Raw genomic sequence first — 26,322 nt, forward strand, 5'->3', positions numbered from 1 at the left:
CCTCTCCCTCTCTCTCTCTCTCTCTCTCTCTCTCTCTCTCTCTCGCCGTTGGCTCGCGAACGTGGAGAACGGACCGGCCAGTGGCTGTCTTTTCTCGGTGACCGCTCATTACGACGTACGCGCGAGGTCGTTACAGTCACTGTAAAGGCATAATTGCATACGAGCGGAACGGCGGCGCTCGTAAAAATGCCGCGCGTTTTCCACACACACACACGCGCGCGCGCGCACTTACTCACGCACTCACGCACGCTCTCACGCCGGACGTCTAGTTAGCTAGGATGACCGTGCGCTTTTTAAAGTGTCTACAAGAGCGCTTGCGCGCGCGAACGCGATCTTAAATCAATATTCAGACGGCAGGTGCGCGTCGCGTCGCGCTAATCAAGCCGACGTGATTTAATTAATCAGCAAGCTGCGCCGCGCGGTCGAGAAGACGGCGGAGTTTTACTTCGAACGCGTACAATGGTTGGCGGTCGCGACTGTGGTTTTACTGGCGCGTTTCACTGTTCCCGCGAGACATTTCTTGCGAGGCGAATGCAGTGTCACGCATCTTCGTATTCACGCTAATTGCTAAAATTTTGTAACAATTTTTTTTAATACGGAGAAGTCGAGATCGAACGGTCGCGTTCGGCGAATGCATTGCACTGAACAGTCACGAAATAACAATGGCTCTGCATTCTGCGTCCATTTGCTTTATTAATAATTTCGGTTTGTTAATATATAATTCCGCGCGCGAAGTAAATTTGCGAATATCAGTTTAACATCCATCTAATTACAGCAATAGCAATAGAGACCTAAAAAGCTAGAGTTTCTATTTAGAAACATCCTGAATCTTATGTTTGTGCTGGTCAAATAGTTTTACTAGCATTACGCGAATTCTTTAATACGATACCCGGAGAATTAGCCGTTTAATTCTCGCGAAAGTTACTCGCGAAAGCTCAGACCAACACGCGTCGTTGCTGCCAAATTTTCCCTCCGCAATAACGCTTACTGACAATAAGTACGAGCCATTCCGTGTTCTCGCGCATGTCGGGACAAATTCCCGACAATATTTAGACTAGCGCTCTGCCCGAGGGAGAGACGCTGCAGACACTCGACTTAAATCCGCGGGGGAAAAAAAAGGAATCGGTAAGAGGACAAGGTGGCGACGTCGGCGACAACAATGACGACGGTTTCAAACCGTAATATTGTAACGATATGGAAGAAAAGGAAGAAACGGAAACGAGCCGAGGGAATCGCGGAACCGGTTCTTACGGCACCTGCGGATCTAGCTCTCTCTCTCTCTCGCTCTCGTCCTCTCTTTCTCTCTTTTGTTCGCGTTATCGCCACCGCGAAACCGCAAATATGCACGCGGGGACGAACGACTGGGTGGCCGTCGTCGCGCGACACCCCTCGTAGTCGCTCCCGCATTTTGGCTTGCGACCCCAACGCCGCGAGCGATCACCGTGGCTCCGGGGGTTGGCTCCCGGGGGGAGCGCGACCCCTCGCACTTGGAAAATAATTCTATTAGGTTATATCGCGCGGTCCGCGTGCGAGAGGATGACGCGCACGAGGGTGGCCGCCGCGCGACGTCCTTGCGATTCGTGGCGGACGGACGGGAGACCGGGTGGCGTGGTGACGGCGCCCGGCTACGATGCTCGTGGTGGGCCGAATCACTTCGCAACATCAAACCCAATTGTTACGCTCCCGGCCGCTCTCCTAATCAATTTTATTTAGCTCGCGTAATTGCCAGCGATCTATTAAATCAGCCGGACGAATAGCGCCGTCTCCTCCTCCCGGATTTTTCCGCTCGGGGAACGAAACGCGACCGTACCTCTGTCCTTCGGTACCTCGCAAGGCGCTATAAAATCCTTCCACGTATAAAGCCCGGTCTACAATGAGCCAGAAATCAGTAGTCAGGAGACATAAGCGAGCTACAAGCCTGTTATAGGATACTCGCAAGTCGGAACGCGGCAATCATAAGAAGATTGCCAAAATCTAATCCTTCTGACTTATAGCTTATACGTAGCTTATGATGGACCACTCATATGCCCACCAGTTTCATCGAGAGCGCCAAGCCACCCAAGACATCTTTGGGGTTGTAATTATATTCCGAAATATTTATGTGAGAAACATTTGTACTCACTGACAATTTATAGCATATACGTGTAAGTATATTATAATCTTTTAAGTAAAATTTGTCTACACAGAAATATTTCAGAACATAACTTTAATCCTAGGTATTTTTTAAGTGTGGTTCAACAAAACGGTGTTTAACCAAACTTGTTTAACGATGGAAACCGCTGCATCCAACGAGAATATTGACGATTTGGAACTCATCAAGCTTGTTGAGGCAAATGATTGCCTATAAATCTCCTGGTCCCTGATTGGCTAGGTTATACTGACTTCTGTCTCATTGTAGACCAGGCTTTACAGACGAAAGCTTCCGGAGGCGATCGGGGCAATCAGAGATAAACTTGACGAAGATCGAACCGAGATTTTTGCAATTTCCTAATTTCGCCCTCGCAATCGTCTCCCGTTGTCCTAATTTAATTTTGATAATACTCGGCGGGGCATCGCCTCGGCCGGATTCGAGGGATACAAAGGGACTGTTAGACGGCTCGTTGCTGACTTTTTTCTGATTTATCCGCCGGCGGGAGCGCGGCGTCATTACTTTTTCGTAGAGGAGCGCACCGCGCGCGCTCTCCTCTCGACCTCGCTCCCGGGGTCTGCCATGTCAAGCTGACGCCGAGCGCGCAAGATGTTAATGCGCCTTTCTCGCGCGCGATCCTTTTTTTACCTTCCCCCTGGCCCGGGCACTAACGGGTCGTCTTCTGCGTTTTCGGGCGTCCTTGGCGATGGTGGTCGCTGCTGCTGCCGTTGGTGCTGCTGCTCTATCTCGCGCGTCTATAAATCAGGGATGGGCGGAACCGACATGGAGAGACACCGTAGAGGTTGGAAGGAAACCCGTCTCTCGAAGCAACGCCTGGTTGAATTTATTGCGGGGCGAAGGCGAAGAGACCGCACTGCCTGTCTCTCTTTCTCCTGTGCTCCCTATCTTTCCTCTTTCCTTCCCCGTTCGGCTGTTCCTCTCTTCCTTCCTTATCCGCCGCTGGAACGTCCGTCGCTGTTCTAGCCTCGCCTCCTCCTACTCCACCTCCGACGTATTTAGATATCAAGGCACGATAATTGGTATTATGCTGCGGATAATCGGCGGTACGAGCCCCGGGATTCATCGGGGAGACGAACGGAATCCTCAGCTCCGGGTTCTGCAGCTTGTACAAATGCCTGGGCGAAAGTATGCGTGTTATTTCAATTTTTTAAGTCTCGAATTATTGTAATTCGACGTCTCGTGTTTCGTCGATTTTGATGAGATCATTATTGGACGCGCGAAAGCCAGTTTGTCGAACTTGTGTAATTGTCATTTGTGATTTGCCACGCTATTATCAAGTACTTTTCACTTCTATAGTAGTTTTTCTATTTTCCGTTAAACTTCGGTTTTGCCAATCACTTTTGCAGCCGTTAAGTGTTCCTGTTCTTCGTTGTTTTCTCGTGATACCAAGTCGTAACACCGAGAGTTAAAAATTTCTACCCCGAGCAAGCATCCTGCCCTCTCCTGAGACTCGACGCGTTCGAGCGGCCTACGAGCGAGCGAAACTTCATTAAGCAAAACCGGAAGCGAGAGGATGCCTCGTTCTTCTCGAAGCGACGCGACCGGAGGCCTCGGTGAAAAACACTTTGCGCATCCCGTTCTGCCTTAATCGCCGCACAATATAAGTCATAATATCACAAACTCGTAACCTGAGCCTTTGCAAGCGCGCGCCCGCGCTATCGCTTCTCCGGCGCGCTATCGTGCCCGGAAGTGCATATCGCGCTGAGATTCACGTTTCTATCTTGGCATTCGCATGAGAGCATCGGGAGAGAGGGCGATCTCTTTTACGTCGCAAAATCCGGATGATGGTCACTTACGCCCCGGCAGAAAGAAACGTCGATACTTTTTCACGTGAGATTTCGCCATCGAAACCAGAAATAAGAAATATCGGAGACGCCGGCGACACGTCATTTCCACCTCTTCTAATTTCTTTTGTCGTATATTCTTTTCTTCTTCTATGACGCATTCCGTCTAGATCTCTTCTCGAAGTAAGTTGTTTGAATAATATCCGGAGAATTTTCTTTGTGTCATTGCACATCTCTGGAGGATGGTAATAACTTTAAAAATACACTGCATTGTTAAGTTTGTACAAAATCATCTTCACGTTCAGCGATATCGTTTATAACATTGATACCATGCATATTTATATTTTTTTTATTTACTTGTGGTATAAAAGTTTGTATGTCTCTAAGTTTAAATTACTCTGCAATCGGTATTCGTCGTCACAGTCCTCGTTTTCTTTGTTGCTGCCGAGATTTCGATCTGAAGACGAATCGCGGCGACGCAACGATTCGTCATCGCGAAAACTCGCTTCGTCCCCGATAATCGTCGCGACAGCTGTCGCTCGCCAAGTTTGACGTTAACGCGACCACTTTCTAGTGACCTTTCGCGGATAATGCGCGTTAGATACATGCGCCCGCTGGTCTCGTAATGCGAAGATATGCAAGCGTATGACCGAGGGTGGTCCGTGACATATAGTCTAAATCTAAAGCTATTATTATGTCTGTCAGATTTAGAATCGATTCAGGCAAGAACGAAACGAATTACGATAAAGCGAGATAGTTGAAAGGTATGCATCCTATGTTAACAATTTCCTATCTCACGTTGGAACGGATTATCGAATTCTAAACTTTATGTTCACGTATTGCAGGATATCGCAGGTATGCGATAATTGTTTTCCCTTATCGACTGAAATATTCATTAATGAGATAGAGAGATAGACAGATAGCTAGTTAGATAGGTAGATATAGATAAATAGAGAGAGAGCGAGATTAATCTATATTAGACAAGTCTTAGTTTCGCCTAAACTCGTAATATCAGGCGTTGATATCTTTCGCATCGCTTTATCGCGTGCGTGATTTAGACGCGAAATTAGATCGCGAAACGAGACGGCGAGCGAGATCGATGATGAGTAATCGCGATATCAGCCGCCACGCGAAAGGGCATCGGCGGAGCACGTGCATATCCTTGAAATCGTGGGCATTAACGCGCGCGCGCGCAGTGCATCTCGCATGCCACGCTCGCGAGCGATGCGTGACAACCGTCTGCCTCTCTCCGCCGTGCGCAAGAGGCAACCACCGTGCATCGCCTCCGAACTTCCGGCAGAAGGCGTTCAGTAATTATACTGACCTGCCCCACGACAACGAGATCGGAACGCGCTAGACCGAGGCTTGCTATTCATTACAAGAGACGTTATTCCAATTTACCTCGTTCGTTGGACGCGTAATAACAATATTAAACAGAGCAATTTGCACGTGACGCTAATTGACGTATGGCGCCGCGAGAAAGTATTTTCCCCGGAAATTTGTTTTATGAGAAAAAATGATTTTTCGGATAATGGATGCCTACGGGGAATTTTCTTTTAAAATTTTACCAGTAATTATACTTATAGTTGGTACACATTTTACTAGCAAAATTAGATGGTAAAATTTCAGAAGGCTCATAAAATTCTTCGAAATGCCACGTTGTCTCACGAGCACACGATTTTCAGGGTAAATTTTAAGAGAAAATTCTCCCCCCGTGTACGGTGCTGTAAAAAGGATAATTCCGCCTGGAATTCGTTTTGTAAAACAAATTTTTGGATGCGTCGCAAGCGTTGCATCTTGGAACACTGCGTGTTCGAGAGAATGCGATATGTTCCTACATATTTAAATGCTGCTTCGGTTACGTCAGTATCTTCTCTTTAAGCTCGACTCTTTCAGTCCTCTCTCTCTCTCTCTTTCTCTCCCCGCGCTACTAACGATAGCTACTCGCACTGATATCATCGGCACGCTTCACGCATCGTGCGTGCGACATTATCAACGACGGTTCTAACGAGGTTGGGCGCGTTAATCGGCGCACTGCAAGTGTACAGCTGAAAGATCTAAGATCGATTCGCGCCTTTTATCTCTCTAATGATCAAACCGATTGTGGGTCCCACCTCTGGCACCGCAATATCACATTTCTCTCTTCCCTTCTCTCTCTCTCTCTCTCTCTCTCTCTCTCTCTCTCTCTCTCTCTCTCTCTCTCTCTCTCTCTCTCTCTTTTTCTCTCTGTTTCTTTCTTTCTCTTCTTCCCTTGCGTATTCCCGATCGTGTTACGATCGCCGATCTCGGAAGGCGGTAAATTACGATTTACCATTCGGACACTTCGGGGCGGCAACGCGCGCTTCGCGCGCTAAGAACTGGTTTTCCAGCCATTACTCGCGACCGGCCGTCACGTTTCGCATAAACGCACCAGCAGGATATTGCGTTTACGGCATAAGTCCGCGCGCGCATAGAAATACACGCTCGCGATATAATATAGCGCGGCGTATTGTAAAACAGTGTGGCGTATATATCAGCTATCTCAGCGTCGTTCTCGCCGTCGGGAAAGGCTCCGGGGTTGCCCGCAGCGAAAGAACTCTCGTGCGTGTAAACTAATAACGGCTCCGCAAACAAAGCGGATTGAATAAGTTATCGGGCGAAGACGCGGATGAAATATTCGCGTTGCGAGACGTTTCTGCGTAGGAGGATGCGTCATCCTTATCTAATGTGCACGGGAACACGGCGTGGCCTCTTATACGTCACGAATTTCACTCGGCAATTTTTGTATTTTGTTTCATTAATACAGCCATCGATGGGGAACTGTTAAGGTTTAAAAACAGCCTTGTGCGCCGAAACTTTGCTCGTTTGCACCGAAGAATGTGCCTCGTTCGAATCCGCAGCGGACTCGTATTTCATTATCTCAAAACGCGTTTCTATAATTCAACAAAAGGAACAAGTTCGTGCGCTTAACGTGCACGTCACGGTATCAATCCAGCAAAACTCCCTCTTTTGCGTGTTGGCTCTCCAATCATTTTCCCTTTCTTCGGTGTATAATTGACAAAGCCAAGTTTTCCGCAGAAGCTGAGGCTTCCCTCGTTTCTTTCTGAGAGCGGCTTAATCGAGGTGCTCACGGCGCGAAGAGGAACAAGCGGTGCTCGATAGAGCGATCGATCTTTCGACGCGCATTAGCGGAGCGTGAAAACACGCGATGAGGTGGGGACGAAATGGAATTGAATGAATCGGCGCGCTCGCTTGCGTAAACTCACACGTGCCTCGAGTAAAGGATTACATGCTGCGAGTGAAAAAAAAACAGAGAGGGAGGGAAAAAGGAAAATGAGAGAGAGAGGGGGGGGATCGTCAAGGTGGTTTCGCAAGAATCGCCACGCAGGAAAAGCACGATCCCATTACCGGTGCGTAAGTAATCATTTTCTCGTGGCAAAAAGGTACCTTGCGCGCGGCGGAGAGACACCGGCGCGGCGTGTCGCGCGGTCCAGATGTTTTAGCGATTAAAGAGCGCGTATAATGAGCGTTGGGCTCTCTTTCTCGCTCTCTCTCTCTCTCTTGGATGCTAATGCGCGCCGGCACGTGCATCTAGGCACTGGATCGATTAACCCTCGAACAGGCGAGATCGGCGCCGTTTGACTGGATCGACGCGCGCGGATCGCGCCATCGCGTGAATACGCGCGTCGAGATAATTATAGCAATTTTAATGATGAAATCGCTCGTGGCGGGGCGGCGAGGGGCGGGGACGCCGGGGTGGGAAAGTCCCGCGTTGCGTGAGGATTACGCGAGGGCCGCACGATCGAAAACCCTCGATCGGCGGCTTAGGCGAACCGGCGCGGCGGCGCATACATCAGTTTTTATCGCTATTGAGACGTCGAGGAGAGTAGAATTGAGGCTGCAAATTATACGCGTATACATATTCATTCCTTCCATTTAAGTCCGCGGCGGAGAAAACAAATTGCCGGGGAGCGAGATGGAGATGTGCCACAATTACGATGTGTATCGTTCAGATTAATTACCTCGATATTAATCAGTGGGAAAAATCATGGCGTTCAACAACGGAGGGCCATAATCGACAGATCGGCAATTTTACTTACTTTTACCGCACATGTAATTATTACTATTATTTCGTATTGTAAACGAATGAGCGCTGTAGCCGCGTATTATCCGCGTAACCAATTTGCAACGGAACGACCGCGGGGCGGACAAAGTCCAACGGTTCGTCTCAACCGGTGTGAAGATTCTTTGAAATATGCCTCGATCCGCCCTAAGAGGATCACACGGCGGCTAAGTCAACAGTCTCCCTCGTCGCGCCTGCCCCTCCCCCCCCTCTCTCTCTCTCTCTCTCTCTCTCGCGTGCATACGGCCGAAAATTAAGTATGTAAAATCCACCGGCGCGCTTAAATATTCAAGGCGAAATTTATTACGAAAACAGGATAGCGGGACGGGCGGCTCGGTGGTGTCGGGTTAACAAAGAGCGACCGACGTTTTAATTGGAATCGAAGTAACGCCCGGCTCTCCACCGCCCGAGTGTCCGGCGTGACCGTTCGGCTCGCTCTCGCAGCCGGCTACAATGTGTTTCCCGGGGTTTCTGCGCTCCTCTGGGCTGACGTTGATCTGGTTGGAAACTCGCCGCGGCCTCGCCAGCCACGGCGAGAGAAAGAGAGAGAGAGAGAGAAAGCATCGGCTATCGCGAGCGCGAACGAACGCGAGCGACAGCTCCATTAACGCTCGCCGCAGGAATCCGCGAGCAGCTCTCGCGCGAATCTCTCTCCGTCCCGAGAACGACTCCGAGGGAAGCTCTTTTATTTATTTTCCCTTTACCGCCGCGATCCCTCATCCTGCCTTCCATGTCGCGATTCCGCGAACGTCTGCGAACGATACGCGCGCAACAGCTTATGGGATACGTACCGCGGATAATTGAAGGTGGAAAGTCCGGGACGTGTTATTTGTCAAATTAAGAAATCTCTCGGTTGCGATCGCAAAAATCCCACCGTTATTTAAAATACACGCGCTAATAACATGTCCAGTCAAGTGGCGTGGAGGCCAAGTGGGACAGGTGTTGGAGTTCTACCAAAGCAACGATTATACGATGGACAAATAGAAAATCGATCGTTGTATGCGCGAACGTACATGCTATTAATTTCTTTTACAGCTTTCGTCGGTCGAAAAATCTTCAGGGCACTAGTTAATTTTTTATTTTACTCGTACAACGGCAATGCACACCCAGGAGTGGCTCGCAAAGTAACAAATGTTAACAGCAACAAATATTTCAGGAGAATTTCCAACGAACTCTAGAAACACTTGGCGAAATTAAGATCAGTTCTTTTGATTTACCATACGGAACTACTGACACAATCACCACTTGAAAAGCACCACAAACCATGGTCGCAACGTTGTGAGTTTAAACATAAAAATTTGCCAGACATGGTCAAGTACTCGTCTGAAGATTTCAGGAGAATATTCCAAAATATTGTCGATATTGACAGCGATACAGGGAATATGCTGAATCACATCGCTAAAGGATTCGCACCGGTTTCTCACGGAGTTCGCGTTATTGAACTTTGTCTTCGTCGGCTTAAAATTTCGTTGAAAATCTCGCGCCCCGCTCAATCTCGCTCCGCGACTCAAAGAGGATCGCGTGTATTGCATTATAAATGACGAAACGGCAACAAAATGATAAACCGCGTCCACTTAACCCGTTCCCTCGGAACAAAGGAGGCAGCGGCCCGGGCGCCCCTCGCCTCTCGGTAGCGTCAATCTCGCGGGCCGAAAATCGCATTACTCCACCGGCGAGAAAGCAATCTCTGCCGTTGCCGCTCTCGGAAGGAGGACGTCTGCGGATATAAAATATGCCGGAAGGAGATTCCGCTTTTACCGCGTCTCGCCGCCGCCGACCCTGTGCGCGTCGAAATATCCCACCCCTCCCGAAAAGTGATCACCTCGTAGACGCCGAGCTCGCCGGAAGAGACGAGAGTGGTTTTAAAGCCGGCGTGTGCTTCTCTCTCGATATTCCCGACCGCGCGTTCGCCATATTGCTCGCGAAATTGCAGCCAGTGTTCACTTCCGGGAACTTGCATTCGACAGGAGAAATTGAGTGGAATTTAGCTCGCGGTATTCTAAAGTCGAAACTTCCAAGTCTACACGAATGAAAAATGTAATCACGATACTTGATCTCGTAACTTAACACACTGCAAACCGCAATTATGGATATGAGAAAGTCTGAACACTGACTCGCGTCGGAGTAGGTTGCACGTTTTGTAAATGCAGTTGTACCAAGTCAATTGTCATTTCATTCCCCGATTGGCTCTCTCACGGCTGAGAATAGGAGTCGGGAGAGAATGAAATCCGCGAATTGTATCGAATCACGTCATCTCGTTCTACGGTTTTGTCCACGGAGATACGAGAGGGTTTTTCGCGCCTTCGAAAGAAGCACTTCCGCGCGCTAGGGCCGCGGGCGGGAAGCGCGCGGAGGCACGCATGGAAACGGGACGATAGGGAAGGCTCTCGAAGGCCCGAGGCAAGGCCTGACATTTGGTTACTGACATTTTCACCCCGGGGTTGACGGCGGGCAACCCTTTGGCGTTGCCCGCGCTCAATCACTCCATTGTCTCGGCCGGCGCGCTCGTTTTATGCCCGCGTCAACGCTTCATTATAGGGCCCTGGAGGGTACGGGAGGGGGCGGAGACGGAGGGCGGGAGGGCCAGCAGGCCGGGGGGGCGCAACCGAGTCCGGTCGAGTTGGCTTCTATAGCCCACGTGCCCGCCACATTGTCTATCCCAAGAATACATTACGCGCCCACGCGATCGTCCGGCACGCGGCTCTCCGACGGTAGAGAGTACACTCTCGTCGACTTCGCCAACGTCAAGCCGGCCTATCGATATCCGCGATCGCGATCGAGGCGCGATGAGCCCGTCGAGCGTGTCGATGCAACGCGCGCATGGATTATGCATAAACGCCGCGCCGGTTCCGCCGCAAATTTCGACGTAGAAATTGAAACCGGCGCAATTCCGGTGAGGTTCGACGTGTGCGCTGCCACGCGCTCTCTGCATTTCGGCGAGGTTTCCGGCAGGGAAAGCCGAGGGGCGAGATATTGCGTTATCTTTAAGAATGTGCCGCTCTAAAGCGGAGGTTCGAGCCAGACGTTCGGTAGACTCCACCGCAATTACGATAAATGTGGCAAACGCATCTTCTACCGCGCGAGTAATGAAATTTTTGCATTGCAGATATGAATATTGTCGGAAAGACCAGATCGTTGCGGCAAACATTCGCTTTAATTTAATCATAGATTGCATGGTACATTTTTAAAATCTCTTTGCTTCCTTATGGAGGAAGCTTTTTTAGAATGTTTCAATGTATCCAAAAAGTTTGGGCGGTCTCTAACTTTTTAAAAAAAGGAGATATCGCGCTCTTGTTTTAAATCAGTCATGCGATTTAAAATGATGCTTTTCTTATTTCATTCAATTGGAACCAAAGTGACTTTTTCATCGGAGAGATTTTGAGATGCGCTTGCGCGGGAAATATTGCGCCTCAGGAACCGATAAATTTGTTCTATTGGGACATAAAAGAACGACTGGCGGGACGCGTCGCAAAACCGCAACTACCGTGTCAAACGAGTCGCTTTAATTAAAGTGACCTAGCTGAAAATAAACGATCGCATTGCGGGAGCCGGCGAGACGGAGGGAGGAAGCGGGGCAGAGGGAAGGCGAAGGTGAGGTCGCGCTTCAAGCTTCGCAAAGTGGAAGCCGGGTAAAACTCTGTTGGAAGGTAATTGATGCGAAGTTTCCGAGGTCGGGCGAGGTCGAGGCGGGGATCGAGGGCCTCGTCGGCACCGTTACATCGTATCGGTTGGTCCACTCCACCATCGCCGCCACCTCGCCGTCAGCCGGGGGCCGAAAGCGCAACGCTTGCGGGCCACCGCGGACAAACGCGCCGACACGCACGCACGCCACGCGGCGCAATTAATTACCGCGTAAAGTCGCGCGCGCGCGCCGCCCGATTAATTGCAGCGGCCGGCGATCGGCGCCGGGCGCATAATTGACATTGTTGCCGCATTGTTTACGCTGCCCACTGAATTTATCAATAGATTCCTCGTGTGCACCCCGCCGTACCGGCGACGCGGTATTCCGCCGCACTCTCTCCCGGCGTTCACCCTCGCCTTTCGCTGCCAGCAGGGCCGGTTTTAGGCGTCCTCGCGCAGTGCGATCCAAGTCGAAAGCCACGCGATTTCGCAAGGTTTTAATTTCGTCACTGTTATCCGACGATCCCTGCATTTGTACGTTTGCTCGACGGAAACGTGGCGGTGCGCGATCTTTGTGTATCCGTGACGTTGAAAATCGACCTCGTCGAAATCGTGGAGAAAGTTTTATTTGTTAATTCAACAGGACACGTTTCTGTCTTGGAGATATGGCGATTTTCCGCTCGCAAATCTACCGAAACGGTATGAATCTGCTCACATTTAACTTGGTTGTGAGAAAAGTAAATTCGGCCCTGTAAGCTGGTGCATCCAGTTTAGCTTGATGCTCATAGTTTCACTATTGGATAAGCTAATAACATATTTCAGCAACACGATCGTTATTTCGGCTCGGGCCGTTATTTTACTAGAGATCCTTGAATAGCCTTCAAGCATGTAGGTCGTAAAATTCCGACGACACAGCCCACAGTCGAATTTTCCGCGAGATACTATGGAAAATTACGTTTATTTTGAACTTTTTTAACGAGCGACAATCGCACACCATTCACTTATACAAACATGGTTATACATTTTATTTGTAATGTATAAAAATCTTCCAATCAACAAAACTTCTACTTTTTCATTTTATCTAAATTTTTTGCACTGAGAAAAGTCGTAAATTCTTCAAATCATTTATCGAAATGTAAAACAAGTCAATTGACTAGCAGTTGACTTAAAAAAATGCATGTTACACTGTTACTTTGACGTCATTTTAGAATAAACAATATTTTATGCCGTGCGATTAACGTGCACGTTATCCCAGCAGGAATTAGAATCGCGCGCAAATAAATGTACATTGTCCGCTCTTGTCATCTCGGGTCGGAAATTACGTAATGCGGTCCGGCATTGAAATCGACGTCGCGCTAATCGTTGCCGCTGTTGCGGTCGACCTTACACAAAATACGCGACAGAAAAGCGACTTTCCGCTAATCCCCGTCTCGATGTTCGCCGGCGACCCTCGTGTTTGGGATTTAACCGGGCAGCGGTTCTCCGCGTGAAATATAATAGAACGGAATAGGATAGTATCTTCAATTCAGAAAGTGCTTTTGGCAAGTTCCTTATCTGGAACAATGTGAAACTACACGCGCATTTTGCTTCCGCGTTAAGTGATACAGTTTAACTGTATTTTCCAAAGTATCATCGAACTAGAGATTTTTGCACTTTATTCTAAGCACCTTTTTCGTACCTGCGACTTTTGAAAACTGGGAGAAATAATCCGAGGACCACGGAAACGAGAGAGACGATAAATTTTCAAGGCGTTTAAACAACTGTGAAATTAGATTGCTGAAATTATTGAAATTGGCGATATTATCATTACAATGAAGCCCTCTCGCGTCGTTTCCCCCCGCGAAAGAATCAAGTATATTCGTTCTGGGACGGCGACGTGACAAGGGTTTGTCCGTCGCGAGAATAAGTAACACGAGGCACGAAGGAACGAAAACGAGGCAGCGCACAACGAAGAGCGGCGGAGGGCACGAAGGGCGCGAAAGAGCGAGATCGGCGACCGCGAATCCTCTCAGACGGATTATGACACGTTGAAAGTTCACGACCTTTTGTAGTCTGGCGCTACCCTCCTCCGGCCTCGTTCTCGTCCGACGGTGATAATCCTCTAACCAGGCCGTTATGCCGTTGTTGACATTTAGCCCCGGGTGCTCTCGAAACCGGTCCGCGATCTCGCGGCCCGGGAAGGGACGGAGGGCGGGGTCCCTGTAGACAGGACGACGCGCGTATCCTGGCGCGTTTCGCGAGAGGGAGCGTCGATGGGAAAAAAAGTTGACCTTCGTAGCACCTGCCTGCCGGGGATCTACCTGCCTGCGCGATTCGGCAGGGGGAAGGGAGGGGAGGAGGCCCCCCGAGCCACTCGGTGGCCCGTCGGGTCGGCGCGCGGGCCCCGAAAGGGCCCGCGGCGCCCGCTACCCGAACGGCGTAATAGGATTGGCATTGTCGGCCATTAACATGACAATGTGGCTCCTAAACGGGACGCTTGTACGTATGTACGGGCCACCTATGGGGTGTGTTTCGGTTAAATGCCTGTCGTCCCGATGCGTGGCCCCGATAGGGACTGGAGAGAGAGAGAGAGAGAGTGAGAGTAAGCGTCTCTAAATATGCGGTGTTGTTATGATAATTATTACGCGGACCCACCGTGTGCGTGCGGTACCCATTATACGCGAGAAGGCGCCTCCTCACAATATTGTGATATCCGATACAGCGTACTGCAATGCGTGGAACTGACAATGAGTGTGCTATGACACTTCCGTTCATCAGCGTCGTCGATCTGGGGTTTCACATTCGTGATACACGATTACGGCCAGCTTCTTACGAGAACAATTTCTGCGGTTATATTTTTACAAATGTTTTTACACCCATTATACACGCAGGAGTAATCAGCTTAATGGTGGGGAAAGCTGTGCAGTATATTTCTTAAGGCCTGTGTCCACGATGCTAGAACTTGGGCCCAGTTTCCGAGAAATGTGTAGCCAATCGATTTGCTGCTTACATAGAATAGCTGCAAGTTGATTGGCTACGCATTTCTCGAAGCTAGAACTTGGACCAAGTTTTTTGAAGATTATCTGTCTAATAATTACACAGCGCTATTTCCTATTAAGAAATTGAGTTGAAAAAAACGGCGTTGATTGGATTGGCTTTGCTCAATAATTACTGCTTTATTGAGCATTTTAAAAACCGGTTCGGAATTTTGTATTCAACGTTCAACGTTCAACGTTTCAAAGAGTTAGATCACTATTGCGTCGAATTTTTTAATTCGCATTTGCTGGACTTGTTTGTTAATACAATATTCGGCATTTCAATTAAGCGCGCTAGGATTGCGTCACGCTCAACCCTTATATAGTCGTGAACCGATAAGGCTAGTGGACAAATTGCAGAGAGGAAGCGGGTTGAACGTCACGACGAGACGTCTCGAGCATATCGCCGGGACTGACAATTATGAGGGACGGGTGAGACTTAATTAGCCGTTCGCGTCGCGTAATTACGACACTTTCGATTCCGCTACGAGAGAAATGGCAGCCGCCCCGCCGCCACCGGTAAATCCAGTCCCTTTATGCTCTCCCTCGATATCCCGTAAAACTGTCCGTCGTCTACGGCTATTACCTTGAGGAGGCCAGCGAGGAAGCGCGAGGCGCCGCGATATACATCAAAAGCATAATTATCACCGCGGCGAAGGCGCTTTTACGGACGGCGATTTCGCCGATGCATCGTCGAGCGAGTCGCGATGGCCGCCCGTGAGACGATTAGCCCATTAAGCACCGGACACTAAAGGCGAAATGCCACCTCGACGCGAGCCAGTCTCTGTGGATGTTGCGATTTCATGCCCTCGATGCGACTGAATCTTCCTCTTCTCGTTGGAATGGCGTTGAATCCTACGCCGAGACCATAGACATAGCAAGAATAGACCGAGCGTATCCTCTTGTAGGCGATGAAGATCAAGTAGAAACGGACAGATAATAGATACCGTGTCGCTTTCTCTCTTTATTCGCGTCTGCGCAGTGAGGTATAGATGTGCTGTGACGATATTATACAAATGTAATACACGAATATGTGTACAAATTATCACATATTCAACTGTCTCTCGACTCTTTTTTGACACTCTCTCACTTTCTTCTCGTTAGAGGGAGAAAACTATTGTCAGTCTCTTTCAACTTAATCTTCAGATTTCAGACCTCATACTTGTCTATTCATACTGGCCTAGTTTACACCGTGCGTTTAAGTCGTTATCTATACCTTATATTCAACCCATTCACGATAGGTCGTGACGGTGTAAACAATTGATAAACGACTCGACCTGGCTGGGGTCAGGTCTCTTCCGCTTGCCCTGACCTGACGTTGGTCGCGCGATATAACACATGTAAACACAGGTGGCCTAAAATTACTCAAATTTAAAGAGATAACATAGAAATCTCTTTAAGGTGCCAGTAATAGATAACAACCTCCCTCGAAACGCCCGAGAGAGTAGGGAGGTCCAGGTTCAAACCCTGGCTGAGGTAACATTTTTCGCAATAAATTTTCTGTATTAAAACACTGGCCGGTTAATGTTGGCTAAAAAGCTTGATTATTAAAGAGATAACGTTCAACTGAAGGCGTTCACAAGTGGACTTAATGTTTACCTGTTACCTATATTCGGCCTAAAAGTATTACAGGTGGAAATGGCTTAAACGTTTCACTTGGAAGCTTACTTTAGGCCAGGGTATAGGTCAGGTTGCTTGAACAAAATACGGCGTAAACTAGGCACAGACATTGTCAGTCTCAGTAATTCTCAGAGATTTTAGGCTCTATGCTCTATTCTTACTACGTCTATGGTCAAGACCAACTGGGCCAAATCGAACCAATAGTCTAGAACGCGAATGAATCCAACAGAATGTCGTCGCGCAATGATAATCTTCTCGCCGTCGCGCGCGATCCTTATCATTCGCGATGCGACCGCAGGCCACGGTACATCCGGATGGGCGCGTGCGTTCATGGTGTACGCCCGCAACACGATCGGCTAGCTTGTAAATCTTAGGAATCAACAAGCGTATTGAAGAGCCTCGTGCTCGCCGTTACGAGCCGCGCTCCTTTTAGGCGCGCTTATTAACGCGCCTGTTAGCACCCGTCCGCGGAGCCTCGCTCGATTAGCCGACCGTATAATTATCGCCTCTTCGTCTTTCCTTCCTCCCCCCCCCCCCCGGCGCTTTTCTTCGTTGCGTCTTACCCCGTCATGGCATGTACATCCGAGAAAACGCGGAGAGCCGCTCCTTGGCCGTAACGCGAGGCTGAAGAGTTCCGGCTGTCGATACTTGTCTGGTGCTTGAGAAATGGACGTCGTCGCTAATGCGTGTGAATAATTTTGTGGTGTACAAGCTTTTCCAACGTGCTTGGAAAGTAGCCGTACCATCCATCTGACATTATTATTATTTTCAACTCGAGTGTTTGTCGTGCCAAATACCCATTATTCAAAATACACGTCATTCAAATTTCAATGCAAGCGTCGCTTGGCGAAAAGCCTGGATCTAAAATTCTAATATTTCTGTCATTTTTAATCGCACATATACCGTTGCCCATAAAGCATTATATTATTAGAATTCGAAAAATAGATAATATATTGTAATAGAATAATGTACGACCGTGTAATATTTTTCTTTTCTTGCAAAAGAAGGGGGAAGAATTAACCGATCAAACGAGAGCGAGCGAAGTTCGGTCGCAATTGTATGAAACGTCTCGTTCGAAGATGATAATTGGTAGCAATGCCTGTCATTGCTAAAGTTCACAACATTTTAGAGTATAAATTGGCTGAAATTGGCGCGTGGTGCCTTAGTTAATTGGGGCTCGCTGCGCCTCCTCTTGTCATCATGAGGGAAGAATGTTATTTTAATTTTTTCATAAGAAATAATTTTCAAGCAGCACACGACTCCTCGTAAACTACTATAAGGCACTCGAGGCTATCGCGATGTCCAGATACTTATCTTTTCATCAACCGCCTGCGGTTTTTCCGACCGACATGTGCCGCGACTTTTTCTCAAGCGATTTCTAATCCGCGGCCGTTCTTAACGTCCGTATCTCATAGCGGTACTCGCCTGCGCGCTGATTTCGCGACGGCTGTTAATCATCCGCGCGTTGGACCGCGCGTAAAGGATTTATGCTCGCAATTTGCGAGGATCGTAGGACTACTCTCGCTTGTAAGCGCGCGGTAGAAGAGGAGAGATCCTCGCGCGCGATTCCGCGACTACTCGCGGCGCGATAAAGCGGCGGGGCCCGGCTTTTCTTCTGCGCCACGGCCGCGAGATAGGAGCCATTAATGTAAGTCACCTGTTACAAGACGCGCGGAATTAAGCGCGGTAAATTATACGTTACGTCACGTGCGCACCGCCCGTGTTCCCCGCCCGCCGCGATCACGGACAAGTTATCGAGTACGCGCGTACGATCGTAATGAACTTCCTCTCTCTCGCTCTCTCTCTCTCTCTCTCACTCGGCGCTCCGTACCCTCGGCCCGTTATCACGGCGCGTCTTTCGCGTCGGCGAATTCCTCCGTTATCTATCAGGATCATTCTCGCGCGGAGCTAAGCGGCGATGCGCGAGGAAACTGTTATACGAATAAGAAGAGACGTTGAAGAAACGCCGTCTGGAACTCGATGTTTGTTAATGATATCCGCTTTCGTAATTGCACACGTGTGCACGCGTTCTCTTTCGCATTGTATCCTTTTTATCTTTATTCAAGGACCCGTCCAAGTTTTATCTCGGCGCACCAAGTTTCTAACATATTAACTTGGTCGCTTGAAAATTTGACGTTTATAATTCTCCGCGAGAATGAGACGAGGGCTCCGGGTTTATAATTAGTGTTTGTTAAAGGAATGCATTTCGATCTACTTATAGAACACAGTAATTATATAGTTTGCTACACGTCGACGTGGAGGATTGACGTTATCCTTGATTTCTCTCTGCGTAAAGTTATCGCCGCGTCGTACGCTTGAAAAGACGTTTACCTCTTCTAACAGATGTGGGCTGCACTTTGAATCCAGAATCGTCCGTTCTTCCGCGGACATTGGGGTTAAAAGTAAAAAGTCGTTAGTAAAGGGGATTGTGATGCGAGAGAAGCAAAAGATACGCGCGACACAGCGCGAAATATAAAACGAGCAGTCGATTAAAGGTTACCCACATTTGCTGTATCAACTGTCAATAAGATCGCCGTATAAAAAATAAGTTGGAATTTAATCGATCCTGCGTACATTTAAATCGGCAAACTAGTTCAGAAATTTTTCATTGCTAGTAACAGCAAGTTAAATAAACAAAATTACGCTTCATCTCTTTTATGCAATTCTAAATAGCCAATTGCATTTGTGAAAAATAATAAGAAGATGATTGTTTTAAAAGAAAATCAATCGGTCTATTAATTCATTTCACTTATTACGTTCGTGTGCGCGAAAATAAGGGATTGAGCTCGCGATATCGCGATATCCTTTCGCAAAATAATCTCCGGGGCAGAACTGGACACTCTGCGGCGAAGAGGCGAAACGCGATCGTGAGCTCGGGATGCCGTGCGGCTTCGCAGGGATTCTTTCGTGCCCTTCGGAAATGTCATATAGCTGTCGGGTGCCGCGGAGGCAATATTTCACGCCGGTAGGTCCCTCCCGGTTTCCCCTTCGCGACTCGTCCTCTCCCTCGCGGGCCTCACCTCCCGGCGTCACCTCCCTCGCGCGTCCCCGCAACCGGTACTTTTCAAGGAGTTTTTACGGAGTCCCTCGATCTTTAATCACAGCTCGACCTTCCATTGTCAGTGACGTCACCTCCGACTCGGGGAAGGGTGCTCAGGGGATGCTTTGTGTCGGGCTGCGTTGATCCCTCTCCCGCGTCATTTGTCTCCGGACGCCTTATTTGTACGCGCATATAGAGAGCGAGCGAAAGAGACGAGATGGAGAAAAAGAGTAAAAGGGAAAATCCGTGATTCTCCACGGACGCGACTATTCGCGCGGGAGAAGAAGAGATAGAGGGTCGATATGCCCTGGAGAAGAGACTCCACGCTGTTCCCCGCAAGCAGCGTATCGATATGTACGTCCCGGCAAGAAACGCGTCGCGTCTTGTCGGCGCGCGGGCTTTTGCTGAACGAGCGATTCCTCGCGGTCTTACGTACCTTCCTCCCCTTAGTCCTCGGATAACCTGCTCCCGCGCCGAGTCGGATTACAACGAGGGATATACTCGTATTCGGGATTATCCTACCGAGCGTGGACGCGCGATCTGCAATCGCTTCCGTTTCGGCTGTAATATTCGATGGCAATATCACTCGTCTTTACGAATAAAACTACTTGGGACTATGTACTCACAATAACAGTAGTACCACAGTAGATTCTAGATTAGATGCAAGCGCGCATCTTTAAGCAAGTGGCTCTCTTTCCTAGCCATATCAGATTTTAGAGACAGTGAATACCCAGTGAGAAGTATTCGTCGAAATAATGTCGAAGCGACATCAACACTGTCAAATTCGACGCCGATTCGACATCGTTTCGGCTTCAATCGACGAGTCATTTCTCGCTGGGTGTAATTTGAGTAACAATGTATCAAATAATTGAAAGTAATACTTTCCAAGTTACATTAATTATAAATTTTGGATAAGAATTTGTGTAAATTGTGAAAATTTCAAGATTAAGATCAGAATCGTGGATGTATGTACAATGTCATCCTATTTCCACGCTGGAGCGATAGATCGCGTGTTATCCTAAGATTATTCCGTTGAAAAATTTCATATTAGGTGCAGAAAGCTTTAATTGTAATTTGTTTATCAATTTCTGTAGGCCAAAAGTTTGTGGAGAGGAAACAAAATTGTGGTATAATGTGTCTCGAATAATTTCACAATAATTTGTCCCAAAGTACAAGAAAGATGAAGTACTTTTCTTTGAGATCATTATCAATCTAATCAATATATCGACGTAAGTCGTATAAAGTTCTTGTAAACCTACTGACGCGACTCTTAAAAATTACGCAACTCGCGCTGTAATTATAGTACATCATAAGGCGGTTGACGACATCGAGTATCTCCCGACGAAATTGAGACTAATAAAGCAAACAGTGACGCTGGATCTAGCCGGTACGCACTGGAAAACGGCTGGAACTCGAGCGGCTGGCATTTAGCTTCGAGGAAGCGGCAACAAGGATCGCGTGACAGAAAATGACTGGAGAATACACTCGAGAAAGGAACGCGTTATGTAAAGGAAAGTGTGTTCGGACTGACGCGATCTTATCACTCTCGATTTTACAAAAGGTTTATTTGTAAGTTCCTGCCACTTGACTATCGAGGTGGCATCGACTACCGGGGTGTGGCCTAATCTCGTATTGTACGCCCACTTGATGATCTTGCAAATTTTTCGCGATTATTCTAGATCAGATATGTCCGGAGAATAGCACAGTCATAGCTTACAATGCACTATAATCCTAAAGCTGTCAAAACTATAAAACACTCAGACTTCTTGTTATAGAGACTTTTTTAAGATGTCCTAATCAGTTGTCAAATCATGGGGAAATATACGTTCTTTCAAATATTTGGAACGTTAAATTTCTTCGACTGCATTGTTGCAAATAACATCTAGACATTTCGCTCCCGGAACGAGAGCGCCTTTGAGATCGTCCAACCGCCAATCAGCTTACCAATGCTAAAACATCGCGGAGCCACCAATAATTGATTTAATATCGCTACGCAACTCGTGTAATATTGGCAAATCGCTGGTCGAATGTCAGTCAATTGAATCCAGCATGCGGGGGGTCCCGAGGGGGTGTGCCCTAGTGGCAGCGTGGAAGACGGCAATGGGACTCAGGGACCGTACCACTGAAGATTGGTCAATTTATAGTGGTGCTCGGTCAACGAGGCGCCACAGCATTTAGCGGTTAACGCGTGCTACCGAGGGAGAGAGAAAGAGAGAACAAGAAAATGAGACGAGAGACGACGCGAGGAGGAAACCAGAGACGCCACTCAACGGTATTATTCGAACTGATGCGGTGAATTGGCGCTGACGACATCGTACAGAGCCAATCCGACAGTTTGTTTATTGGCCGCGCGTTGGCGGATTCCTCGCGGTCTCTTTAATTGAGACCTCGTCGATCGAGGCTGATACGGGTACGCGGCGGATCGCGCTCGGATTTCGTCGATCAGCGTCATTGCGACATGGACACGGGGAGGGAGAGAACTTCTTTCGGATTATTTTAAGATTATTTTAGCTCTCAAGCAGCAAGATGAGGACTAGAAAATTTGTTGGACACTCGTCCATGTGTAATCTTCAAATTTTGTTATTCGCAAATTGTCCAATCGCATCGCCCGATAATTATTAACAGAGTAGAAATATAGTAGAAAAATTTACAACAATTTAATGAATGGCATTTAAAAGATATTGTACGATAGAAATCTAATTAGAGATATATTTTCTGGATTATCTGGCTTATTTAATTTTTTGACATAGGTGTACTCTTACAATTCTTTTATTCCATATACCTTAATTTCATCCGGCGCGATAATTAATTTTTGTTTCGCGGGATAGTGAAAGAATTTAATTATCCGAGATAACGAACGAATAGTTTTGTAAATATTGAGTCGCGCATAAGCTTCATCAAAGTTAATCGGAGCTGATGCATGGCAATGCAACTCGGACTACATTATGTTAATTGTCCGGCGGTAATGCAGTCAGATTGTCATTACATTTCTTTCGTTTACAAAAACAGGACATAAGGATTGCATAAAGATTGTATTGCGAGTCTTTATGTGGAGCAGTCCTCTCATAAAAATTATAATTATGCGGTGTAACGGTCGTCCGAAGCTGCATTTAACGATCCCCGTGCCTCAATAAAGTGTTTATGCGTTAGGAATTAAACGTCGATTGTCGATGCGAGTGTCCTCGACGCAATGTGGACGCATAAACGGAAAACAGCCTGTTGTTCGAGAAATAATAACGCGTCTAATAACAGTGAAATTTTAATTTTCACGCATATTTATGCAATCCGTAGTACCTGCGGTGTATTTGCCCCTTGAGAAGCGGAAGCTGCAGTGATCTGTTGAGATCTCGTAAGATGCGTGTTTCCCCGAGCAATGATAAGTGTGTCGCGAGTATTAACAGCAAAGTTACAAGTGCATATCAATATACAACATAGTTTGACTCAAGTGGAGCATATTTGTGAACAATGAACAAGTGAACAAGTCGTTATTTGTCAATTAAACTATTCAAACATTATCTCTTGTAAAAATAAACATGAGTTATATGAATTTATCACATGAATCCAGCAATAATTTCAATTTTTAATATCATATTGTAGACGCGGGAAGGAAAATGTGCTTCCTCAAGTATTGCTACGATCTTTTCGAGTTAAACGAAACGTATTTTCATTCCGCTTGTTAAATAATGTATATAGTGGTATATAAAGTATACCACTGCGATGTTCAGTGGTGTACTTATAACTGCAAATCAGTGACTATTCACTGGTTTTCAGTGATAATCAACTGATTGATTTTTAGAGAGTAATGTCCGAACTAAGGCCCAAAAAATGCCCAGTGATGCCGCTAATCTGTACACCACAATGCCCTCAGCGGTTTACCCCTCGGATTTAATTCTACATTCGTTATATCATGATATATGACGCTGAAATAAGTGAGTGCATAATTCGGTGAACGTTCACTGGAGTGTCCGATCGTTCGCTGCGCTTTTTGGATTATTATTGGAGCATCCGCTCCAATAATATAATTGGCAAACTTTGCGGTTTCGGTCGCAGACAATTTCGTTCGTGCCCGCGCGCGATTTTCCATGTCGCCGCTGCATAGAGAACGTCGCTCGGTAGTACAAGCGGGAATCGCGTTATTTTCCTGCGTAATGGCCCATTATGCGCACGTGGACTCCACCACAAAGGAATCTGACGTCTGCAACGCACTTATGCGCGCGCCGCGTGCGAGGATCGCGCGTAACGAGGAACGACGAGGCCCGTCCCCGTTCGGGAGTCTCGCAAAAAGAGCCACCGACCCTCGGCACGCATGCTCGCTTCTCGTTTGGCGGCCGTCCCCGTCGATTTATGCGCGCGAACAGCAACCCCGATTACTCACACGCACATTCGCGTTTCCCAATAGAACGATTCGTCCTGGTTCCACTATTAATAGCCCCAGTTTCGAAAAATGTGATAATGAAGTTTGTCTTAACATGCATGTGACGAGTAAGAGCCTGAGCAGAGGTATTGTCGCAAGTGTTTACGATTCAGTAGTAGTCCTCAGGCCCGGAGACGACGAGCACTTCGATGTGCTGATGACTGATCAAAGTAAAGGCCTGTGTCCACAATGCCCAGGCCTTGAACCAACTTGGACTTCTAGCTTCGTGGACACAGGCCTTAATTTACCGCTCTATTTACAAGTGCAATGAATACTGAAATACCGCGCGTGAAAAATAAAATTCTATACACATATGTGTTATTTACTTCAAAAAGTTTCTTCACACGAGAAGAAATACTGATTGTATTGTATTAAGCTTGTAGGATAGATTTCCAGTAATGAAGCGATATTAATAATAAATTGATATTTAAGAAATTAATTTTCTATTAAGAGTTTTAAGTTCTTTTCAAAACTCCTCGACCTTCATCCTCCACATCCATCTCCCGCCTCTACCCTTCATCTCTACTCTCCATCATCTCTACCCTCAACCACTATCCTCCAAGAGTTCAGCCAAGTCAATCATTTACTCGTCGTTGTTCGACGGTATAATTTCTTCTTTTACTCTTCCTCTGGTCGCGATCGACAAGAAAAGAGTTCTCCGGCTTGCTAATTATGCCTTGGTTAATGGCCAACAACGATAATTACCCCGATAATAAAGCGTAGGTGCTTCCTTTGCGCACGTAAATTAAACGGCAACAGTTATCGCCTGCCGCGCGTATCGAGAGATACGCTTCGGCTAACGAGAAAAACGTCCGGAGCGGAAAAACTGAGATTTTGTGCCGTCGGCTGCCGTTCTATCCGAACGCGAGCGACAGATTAGGGTCAAGGCGCGAAGAAACGAACTTCTTATGATACACGTTTGCAGAATATTTCGATGCTAATCATCCGTGTAAAATAATCTAAAATAATATTCTATCGTTATACATTTTTTGCACATATGAGTTATACATGTTTTTATGCATACTCAATTCTTTCCCAGTAACACGATACGTTGCGTAAAGAAGACTAACGTCTGTTTCGTTATCTAATTATGATACTTAACAATTTAGTAACAATATAATGCGTAAAAGTAATAAACGAAATGTACAGGAAAGAAAATTTGAAGCATAATAATTTGAAGATGTATTGCTACTAGGGGAGACGTAACACGATATAATTTTATATAACAATTAACGGCAATATATTGCATGCCTGTTGCAAAAGTTGTATCAAAGTTAAATTGAATAAAAAATTTTCCATCGCATGTGCTCAAAGAGTTTTGTACGGTGCAGTCTAAACGTTTTCTCCTCGGTCTTCTGTTGCAGACGCCTGTGGTCTCTCGGACGTGGCGCACATCGAGTCCCTTCAGGAAAAGTCGCAGTGCGCCTTGGAGGAGTACTGCCGGACCCAGTACCCGAATCAGCCGACAAGGTTCGGCAAGCTGCTGCTGCGATTGCCGTCGTTACGCACGGTCTCGTCGCAGGTGATCGAGCAGCTCTTCTTCGTGCGGCTGGTGGGCAAGACGCCGATCGAGACGCTTATCAGGGACATGCTGCTGAGCGGCAACAGCTTCAACTGGCCCTACATATCCACGATGTGACACTCTGTCTGGCGGCAGCTAGCTTCCGCATAATATTACACCTCCAACAGCGGTATCGCGGCGTCCGACGAGTCGCAAACCCGATTCGCGTACGAGTAGGGAAAAATCGAGGGTGACGACGCCGCGAATCTCAGAAATACGGGGACGAGGACGTGCGATGGACGCGACTTCGGCCTCGCTGCCGCGAGGTCTCGGGGTCGAGGGTCGACGCGTCGTTCTTGTCAACGTTGTCATTAACCCGATTACGTATCCGCGTTGCTCTTAGCAACGTGACGCGACAATATTCCTCGTCATTGATACTTGTTACACTCGCGTTTCGCTAGACCGGTACGGTATTGGCGACGAGTCAGAATGCCAATCAGAACTTAGACTTTTGCACCCTGAGTAGACGCGACTCGACGGAAGCAAAGTATGAAGGACGAAGGATTATAGTTAGACCGCGAGAGACTATCGGGGGGGAATTAAGCGAGATCGTTAACGAAGTTCGACCGAGGGTGATAGGATAACGCGCGCGAAAGATTGGCGTGCCGGAGAAGAGGGATTTTCGGTCACGTATTGGGAGACGCGAAGGCGAAAGAAAGCAAGAAGAAAAATACGTAATAAAGACGTTGTTCATTCAGAAAATCGCGAAGGCGTCGAGCGGCCCGAGTGCTCAGGAACTGGGCGTTAAAACTTGGTACTCACTAAAGTGGTCGAGCGAAAGAGGGGGAGGGATTTATGCATGCAAGAAGCTTGTCAGTTGTTGAGTGAAAGAGCGAGAGAAAGCGAACGAACGAGAACGAGAGAGAGAGAGAGAGAGAGAGAGAGAGAGGGGGGGGGGCGAGGGCTCGGGGGAGGAGGGATAGATAGATAGATAAGCGTTTTGTTATGTGGCGGAGAATGTAATAAAGAGAGGGTGGAAAGAAGAAAGAGAGAGGGAAGACGAGCGTGGCGTGAAGA

At 47.6% G+C, this 26,322-nt stretch overlaps 1 protein-coding gene across 2 annotated transcripts in view; it reads left to right on the forward strand.

Annotated features, from left to right (window-relative positions):
• LOC105565373 (steroid receptor seven-up, isoforms B/C) overlaps nt 1-25,465 on the forward strand; it is a 125,171-nt gene extending 99,706 nt beyond the window's left edge. For both annotated transcript variants that reach the window (XM_012018504.1, XM_012018505.1), the window contains exon 4: nt 25,109-25,465. In XM_012018504.1, coding sequence (XP_011873894.1) covers nt 25,109-25,383 — 275 coding nt within the window. In that variant the 3' untranslated portion in view covers nt 25,384-25,465. The remainder of the gene's footprint in view (nt 1-25,108) is intronic.
• The last annotated feature ends 857 nt before the right edge of the window (nt 25,466-26,322 follow it).

The sequence above is a fragment of the Vollenhovia emeryi genome, unplaced genomic scaffold (genome assembly GCF_000949405.1).
Source record: "Vollenhovia emeryi isolate VEMERY1.0 unplaced genomic scaffold, V.emery_V1.0 DF939153.1, whole genome shotgun sequence".
In the NCBI taxonomy this organism is placed as follows: domain Eukaryota; kingdom Metazoa; phylum Arthropoda; class Insecta; order Hymenoptera; family Formicidae; genus Vollenhovia; species Vollenhovia emeryi.